The 8,641-nt window shown below is 53.1% G+C and overlaps 1 protein-coding gene across 1 annotated transcript; it reads right to left on the bottom strand.

The window, feature by feature from the left end:
• Nucleotides 1-3,035: 3,035 nt before the first annotated feature.
• EVX2 (even-skipped homeobox 2) lies at nucleotides 3,036-6,707 on the bottom strand (the record flags this gene model as incomplete). Its single annotated transcript, XM_080799265.1, has 3 exons — nucleotides 3,036-3,758; nucleotides 5,085-5,359; nucleotides 6,281-6,707. The coding sequence occupies 3 exons, from the start codon at nucleotides 6,705-6,707 to the stop codon at nucleotides 3,036-3,038; spliced, it is 1,425 nt and encodes a 474-aa protein (XP_080655391.1).
• Nucleotides 6,708-8,641: the final 1,934 nt, after the last annotated feature.

The following is an 8,641-nucleotide window of genomic DNA, read 5'->3' as shown; positions in this document are numbered from 1 at the left end:
CGTAGTACTGCAAACATAAACAGCCCCCAGCCCTGAGTCATGAGTATGCTTCATGTGTCTGTACCGGCTTGTCCTCTATAATGTGTAGCCACACACACACTACTCCTAAACACTCTTATCTGTTTAGCCAGCCAATTAACATTAAACCAATGTTTGGATGTAGTGCGTGTCTCCTATAAACATGAGTAATGTATTTGCCGTAAAAATAATGATTAGAATGAATTAATCCGTCTGATATGTGTATTATATGGATTTAAATATGTTGTTTTAAGAGATTTTCATAACCCTGGATGCCACAGTTAAAAACAAACACCAGCACGCACCGTTTTGCAATCTCTTAAACAAATAAAATCGCTTTGATTTAAATAACATTTATTTTACATGACCAAACACAATAAATAATGTAATATACAAAGCTTTATAATTATTGCACATTTGTAAAATATCTTACAGTGAGTTCATACAGCCAGCAATATTTAAAGCACGGAGACTTTATTTACGATTTTATTTTAATATAATAACCAGATCCAATGGACCTAACATAAGATGAATTTATGTTCATTTTACCAACCAGCATTCTCATCAATCATATATATTTTGGGGGGGGATGTAAACATTATTGCCTAAAGTACCTTATATACATCTGATAGCTGATCGTAAGAAAAGACTTTATCAATCTACAAAGGTAAAGCTGATAAAAGGGTACCATATTTTGGTTTATTTTATTTAGCCTTAAATTATATATTAATATTTTTAATGTAAACTCAGTAACAGCTGACTTAATCAATATTTAACATAAGTAGTCTCATCTCTTTAAGGAAAAAAGAAAAAACGAGCTTTAGATCATTTCTATTTCATGAGGAAGTTTTCTAATGCTTTATAGGGATATTTTAATAGACCCCAGGAGTTTTGAAATACTGTTTCCCCTTGAAATATTTTTCATTTCATGAAAATAATAAATTCTCCTGGAAATGAATTTTTTCAAAAGTTTCCTGAAAGCCTATTTTTAGGAAATGAATTTTTAAAATCCAGTGTCTTTAAAATAACAAAAATATGTCAGAACAAGAATTTGAAATAAATCACAGATTATAGTGCCAATGGGTATATACGGATGTGTGCGCATCTCTTACATATGCATATGTTTAAGAGAATGGATATATATGTATATACATACATATACATATATACATACATATATACACACGAATATGTAGGTAGCACACCTACATTTTAATACACACACATACCCACTTTGTTGGGTCTAAACATGCACTAGCAAGTTATTTTAGGGCTTCAACTCTTCAGAAAATCTCATTATGTGAGGAGCGAAGTGGCTCTGCGGGGAGCATTATGGAAATATCTGGGCTTGATTTAATGAGGCTGTTCACATTGGTGGAATATCAACTTAACAGAGAAAAGTCTACCCAGGGCGTCCGAGTTACCAAAATGAAAATTGGCAATTGAGATGATAAGAACGTGGCTTTCTTCTGCGAAATCACTTCAGGTAACAGAGATAACATTAAGTAACATACATTCTATGCACCAAGAACAATGTTTTATGTACCGAGTCTCTTATCCGTCTCTCCTAATGACTTCCCTTAGCGGGTTGTTAGTACTTGACAGCAGGTCTCCGTGCGGGGAACTTTTCTCCAATTCCACATTCAAAGGAGGTCCATCAGAGAGCATGATTGGCAATTTTCGTCATAATCTGCACATTATTAGCATCAAAATTGACGTGGCAGTTAACACTGGTGGGTTTTGATGTGCCTTTCTTCAAGTTCAAGGAAACCCCTCCAGTAGCCGGGGTTGGCAGAATGGGTCTCGACAACACAGCGGTGGCTTTGCAGAGGCGAAAGCGCAATAGACATGCGTGAGAAACATGCCAAGAACCATTTTACCCAAGGAAAAGGAAAGCGAGGAGGGAAAGGGGTGAGGGGACTCGAGGTCGAACTTAGAAAAGTGTCTACGGAAATGCTTCAGAATAATACCACATATCTAGAGATTCAAGTATTTCCCAGATGGAATGGAACCCGGTAGTTGGAAAACTCAGCTGGAAACGCTTCTTCAAATAGACAACGATCTGTCAGTCCTGCCCTGCCCTTCCCTTCGTTTCCCTTTCCATTCCCGGCCTGGCTGCGGCATCCTCCTTTGCCATTACTTTTTGCATAAAATATGCAAAACGCCTGCATCCCGCACCGAAGATCGAAAGAGAGAACCGGGGTGGGCCGAGAGTGGAGGCGAGGCGGCCACTCCCGCCTGCCTCCGTGCTGCCCTTCCCGGGGAAGACGGCCACAGCTCCCTCTCGCCTCGCTTCCGCACGCGGTAAACTTCGCGGTAAACCGTCTCACAAACACAACCGGCGGCCGCCCGCGCTCTCCATCCGCGCTCCTGGCCTTCTCAGACCTCCATTCTCCCGCTCTCCGTGCACAGGACCCCTAACAAGCTCAGGCGGGGGCGGGGTGGGGGGAAATTGCCACCTCCCCTCACCCTCGTTTAAAGAAAAGAAAGGCTGGAAGAAAAAGAGCAGCAAGAACCTCGGGGGTGACTGCCCCACCCCCCACCCCCACCCCCGGCACAACGCGCTAGCGCCCACCATTCCCCTCTCTTTGTTGTGATTCTCCATTGCTTCTGGCCACGTGGTTCAGGAGAGTAACCTGAGGGCTTACGTTCAGGACCCCGTACCCGAGAGAACTAGCTTGAGGGCAAGGGGATTGTCTTCGGGAAGACCCAAGAGCTCCGGACAGAGGCGGAAAACGGGGCACGGGCCGTGGGAAACACGAGGAAGCTGCTGGGTAGCAAATACAAAAATAGAAATTTGGGGGTACACCCGCCGGGTTTTCCCGCGGCTCTTTTCCCCCAATTCGGTCGGGTCAGCTTCCCTTCGGCCTCCCGCGCCAGGGCGCCCCCTGGCGGCAGCGTTAGCATCGGGCAGAGCACAGAGGGCACGTGGGCGCACGGAGGGCGCGGGGGGCGCTCAGGGGACTCCCGGGCACGCTCAGAGTGACGGGCACAGCCCCCTGGCGGCGGCGACGTAGTTATCTGGTGAGCGGCGCCTCGTCCCTCTGGTCCGGCGGGCTCACGGCGGTCTTGCTAAGCACAGCCGCTGAGTAGGGCAGGAAGCCGCTCTCGGAGCGAGGCGCCGCGGCGCTGCAGCCGAAGTCCGAGCCCCCGGCAGCCCCCGCGCCGCCTCCGCCTCCACCCCCGCCGCCGCCGCCACCGCCCCGGGAGCCCAGGGCCGCGGCGGCGGCTGCTGCGGCGGCCGCGGCGGATTGACTGCTGTGGCAACTGAGGCACGAGCAGGGCGCAGAGCCGCCGCTGGGGGGCGCCCCGGCCGCCGCGGCCGAGGAGGCCGCAGCCGCTGCAGCCGCCGCAGCCGCCGCTGCGGAGGCCGCGCTGTTGAGCCCCGCGGCGGCCGCTGGCGTCTGGTAGAGGCCCGGGTGGCGGAAGCTGCACAACAGCTCCGGCCTCGAGTAAGGGTGCGACAGGGCACGGAAGGTGTCTAGCGGACGGATGGACGTGGCGAAGGGCGACGAGGCCGCGGCCGCTGCACCGGAGGCCGCGGCCGCCGCGGCCGCAGCCGTGACACCCACGTGCGGGTAGTAGTGCAGCGGCACGTGCGAGTGGAAGGGGTAGGGCAGGCTTCCGGTGGCGGCCGCGTGCGTCATCATGTAGGTGTAGAAGCTGGGGTCGGCCGGGTGCGGCCACGACATAGCCAGGCGCTGCCGCTTGTCCTTCATGCGCCGGTTCTGGAACCATACCTGAGGGGAGAGCCGCGCCGCGGCCCGAGTTAAGGAGTGCCCGGAGGTCTCCGCCCCCGCCCTGGATCTCTCCACCCTTCCCGGACCACCGCAAGGCCTGACCTACTACTCCCCTCCGACTGGGCGCCCCTTGGAGGCCCCTCTGCTCTCCCAGCTGGTGGTGAGGGCGACAGTGGGAACAGCCATGGGCACACCTTCCTGCGCGAAAATAGTCTTCTGCCCTCGGCTCCTGCTCCCTTGCTTTTTGCTGCGTTTAAGGTCCCAAGGCAAACTTTCCTTTCCTTCCCGCCACCCACTGGTGCCCAGCCTTGCTGAGCACCCCTTTCTCAATCCCAGGATTTGCACGAGATTCTGGGCCACCTTTGGAAAGGGGCTATCTCGGCAGCTTTTCCAAAAGGTCGCCGCTCGAGGTCTTGTGTCCTCTAAGCTGTAACAACCTGCCCCAAGGGCACACGTTCGGTTTTGATATCGAAGGGATGATTTTGTTGGAATCGTTTGCCTCAAATGAGTGGTGGGAGCAACACCCTCTTAAACTGGGAAGGGGACTTTTCTACCCCTCCCAACGCAGTCTAATGAAGACATCATTCGTCACAACTCTAAATTAAAGAAAGCCTGATCAAACCAAAGGGAGACTTCCACAACCTCCCTTATCCCTTGCAATTTACTCTTTTCTTTTTCTAGTGTGGGATCCTCCGTGAAGTGTTCGCCAAGTCGCCCAACCTCCCAGCTGCCTCTCCCAGATTAATAAAATTAATCACCTAGAGATATAGAAGTAAGAACAATTTCGTTGTATCCTCCCTCCCACCCCCAAGGTTGCTTTCTTTCTCCCCCTACCCCACTGCTGCCCAAGAGAAAAATGTTTAGGAAACTACTTTCTCAACCCAATCGATCTTCAAAATACAGTATTCCTTTCTCCTTGTTGTAACGATTTATGTGGAAAATAAATCTCCAAGATCAAGAGCAGATGAAAAGTTTCACCTAGGGTTCGTGCCAGAGGAACAAAGACCAGCCGGCTTTGCCGCCGAGGGGAAAGTGGGGCCATGGACATGAGCTAGGGACACCTGGGCAGGCGCTGGGCAGAATCGAACAGAGGCCAGCGTTTCCGGCATCGGCTCCGCCATTCCCCGGCCTTCCCAGGTCAGCAAGGCCGGCCAACCCTTCGGATTCAGCAGCTGAGAAATAAATATGCCAGTTCCTTTGGTGACTCTACCCCGCGGATTTTCAGGCCCTCAGCTAAATGTGGCCACCCAGGAAGAAGAAAGGAGAAACAAAAATCAACCCAGACACCCCGGGGAGGCTAGAAAAGGCGCGTGCTGGAATCAATACCTTGATGGTGGTTTCTGGCAGGTTGAGCGCCGCGGCTAGCTCACACCGGCGGGGCCGAGACACATAGTTCTCCCTGTAGAACTCTTTCTCCAGGCGCGCGATCTGTTCGCGGGTGAACGCCGTGCGGTAGCGCCGCACCTGATCCGCGCCGGAGCCGGAGCCGCCCAGCGCCGCGCCCCCGCCACCGCTGCTGCCGCCACCTCCATGCAGGCTGCCAAGGCCAGAGCCCGACGCAGACGTCGTGGTGCCGGCGGCAGAGCCGCTCTCCGCGTACCCTGGCAAACAAACGGCCGACAGTGCGAGAGTCACTGTAGGGCCGCGATCCCCGCGCTGGGGTTGAGCGCGGATGGGGGAAGCCGGGAGAGGAAGGCGAGACGCTGCCTGAATTGATAGGGTCTGTCATGCTTATAATTTGCTGCCTTTAATGGAATCAATAAAGTTTGGGGACCCCTTCATAACCAAATAATAAGAACTCAATTAGGAAGTTTTTTTTCCCTTAAATAATTGGACATTTTCAAGTCAGGAGGAAAATTGGTCAAGGGAAAATGCCTACATCTAGGCGCAGTTTGGTAAGCTCTGGGTTTCCCCTGGTCTGGAGACGGCAGGGCAGCTTTTGTAGGGCTCCCAACCTTTCTTTGATAGTCTTTTGAGTTTGGCTAAAAAATATTTTTAAGATGAGAAAGAGCAGCAGCTCAAACCAGAACCATTGGGGGAGTGGACTCTACTTTTCAACTCTTTTCTTCCGCTGACCCAAGCGGGTCTCCCCGAGGCGCCCGGCGACGCTCCCTCCGACTTACTCAGGATGCCCCCTCCACTCGGCCTTGGGGAATCAGGGGTAACGGAGTTCAGAGCAGCTACCAGGGCACCCTTCCCATAGCGCGACTCAGCGGCTGGCTAGGGGTCGGTCAGCTCGCACAGGCTTTTAGACCAGCTCGCAGAAACATTTTCTAGGACTCGGGCGACAGCGGGCTGGCGGTCCTGGAACCCCCCAGGCTTGTGCCTCGCTGGGAGACTCAAGGAGCAAAGCGGGAGTGCAGGGTCCCCAGCATGCGTCCCGCCCCCGCTCGAGCCCGCTGGGTGCAGCTTGCTTGCCGAAGAAGGTCGGTTAGGGGCAAAGGCAGTAGGAAGGGCCAGCAGGAGCCGCGGAGGAAAGGGGAGGATGCGACCAGAGAGCGCGGCAAGGGCGGCGCGGTTACCTTTGCCATTGTTTTCCTTGAGCGGCGCGGCGGCAAGGCCGCCAGGGGAGCGCAGCGCGGAGCAGCCCACCTCCACGTCGCTGCTCATGTCCGCCTCGGCGGCCGCCTCTGAATAATGACCCGGCTTTTTACGGCCTTCGGCTGCGGAGGCGATTTCGGAGGAGACGGTGCTTTCGCTGCCCGGGTGCTGCAGGTTGAACAAAGTGTCTATTTCGAATTTGCCCTTGGCAGGGAGGTCTCCCAGAGCGCTGTGCAGGGGGGCGGACGGCAGGCGCGGGCTGAGGCGAGCCGGGTGCTGCGAATTTTCCAGGGCCTCGAGCACAGCATTGCCAGCCGAATCGGACAAATTGGAGAACCGCTTGCCGGCCGTGGGGCTGTGCAGCCCTCTCTCCATCAGAATCATCTCTTTTCTTATTCTTTCCATCATCTCAGCTTTCTAAAAAATGTCACAGTGGCCCGCTGTCCCGTCCTAATGATGGGCTGCGCCTAGGGCTAATTCTCATTCAGCCCCAGCGAGCGCCTCTAAATATTATTATCTCTTTTGGAGGGAGGCGGAAAAATTGTGGGATGCCAGAGCGAGGGAATGACTGGTCAAAATGACCCATACATCCTTCCGAGCCCGAGATGTCATTCATCAAAAAGTAGCGCTCGCTCGTCATTAAGGTACGAATGACGCCGTTCGAATAATCATTTATTGTAACAGGTTTATAAGCAAATAAATACACGCTCCTGTCAGTGGGTAATGAAGGCGGCTTCGGAGCAGACAAATAGATCCAGGTAGGAGGCGAGAAGAGACAAGAAGTGAGGAGGAAGGCTCCGGTCCTTTGCCCGCTCAGAGCCGGTTCTGTTCGCCCGGGGGTTTGGCCTCCGGGGTGAAATTGACAGTCTGATTAATAGAGCGCGCCGCGGCACATTTCCCCCTTCATTTAGGGGCATCATTACGCTCTCAGTTTGCTGGGTTGCCCCTTAGGTCCTAATCATGCAGCGCCTTCCTCATTTTTCCTCGGACATAGATACGTGTTAAATAATAGATAATGCTTTGATTTTCCGGAGTAGGTCGTCGGGAAGCCCCCCCCCCTTTTTTTTTTAACATTTACAAGCAGGAGGGGTAAGGGAGGGGACCAGAGGGAGGATGTAGGAAGAGTAGCGTAAGGAGACCTTGCGCTCCTGTCTGGATTACTTATCTTTTGAATTTCAGAACCAAATATGTATTTTATTTAACAAATAAGGCGCCGAGTTTTCTCTCTCACCACTTCTTCGCCTCAGCCTGGCTGCTCTCCTCCCACCCCAGCTGAGAGACAGAGAGAGAGAAAGGGAAAGGAAATATCGTAGAGTTTTGAAAGCACTTTAGTGCTACGTGGCTGGGGAGGTGCGTTGGGCCCTCGCCTCCAAACGGAAATCATTAGGTCCTCTCTGATTTTTTAACACCGTTTGCAGAGTGAGTTCTGAACTTGAAGTCCTGGGTTTTTTACTTTTATAACCCTGCTGATGGATAGGCTTCTCGCCTACGCATTTTCCCTGGGGGAAATGAACTCGGCTGGACGATTTCATAGTAGAATTCGACAGCTAACTTTAAACACAGTCGCGATTTACAACGCCATATGGGCTGCCCCAGATCCACTTTCTATGTTGCCAGCTTTCCCCCTCCCTCCTCAAATTGAATTATTTGTGGCAAAGTTGCCGAATTTCTAGGTCAAAGGAGGAAAAAAGGGATTTAGCCTCCTTCCCTTTCCATCTGCTGCCCTGCCTTTTCCACTCTGCTCTTCCTTCTTCACTCCTTTTTCTCCTACCCCAACCCAACCTCTTACCTGTGGCCCTGAGTATGCCCGGTGCTGAGTCTGGGCGGGGAGAGTCGCGTACCAGCCTTGCTGCTGCTTCCTGCGGCCTGAGCTTGGAGGCTGAGCCTCTTGGCGATAACTTTGATGGTCATAATGACGCCGGTGGCAACCATTTTAACGAAGATCAATCTTCACTCAAGGCCGTTGCACATCTCCTCCCGCGCTTGCGCCCCACCCTGTCCGGGCCCCCGAAGCACTGTGCGGGTCCGCCAGCCAGCAGCAAAATAGGAGAGATCCGCGGTCACAGGCAGGGACACGATAAGATAGGGACGGGACACGGAGGTCGGCCTTCGAGCTTCCGAAGAGGCCGAGAGACCCTGGCAATCTGGGCGCTGGGCGCGGGTCCTGCATCCTCCCCTCAGCGCCAACTCAGACCCCCAACCCAGCCCCCCTTCCTCCCTGCCGCCACACCCAGCACGTTGGGGTGTGTTAGGGGCAAACCCAGAGTCTATTTGCCCATCTCTCCGTTGGCGCTTTCCTTTTAACCTTGAACCCGTTGGGGGCGCGTCAGGAATGTAAGGAG

Source organism: Martes martes (assembly GCF_963455335.1).
Source record: "Martes martes genome assembly, chromosome: 3".
NCBI lineage: Eukaryota > Metazoa > Chordata > Mammalia > Carnivora > Mustelidae > Martes > Martes martes.
Note: the sequence above shows the minus strand (reverse complement) of the source record. Positions and strands in the feature narration are given on the sequence as shown.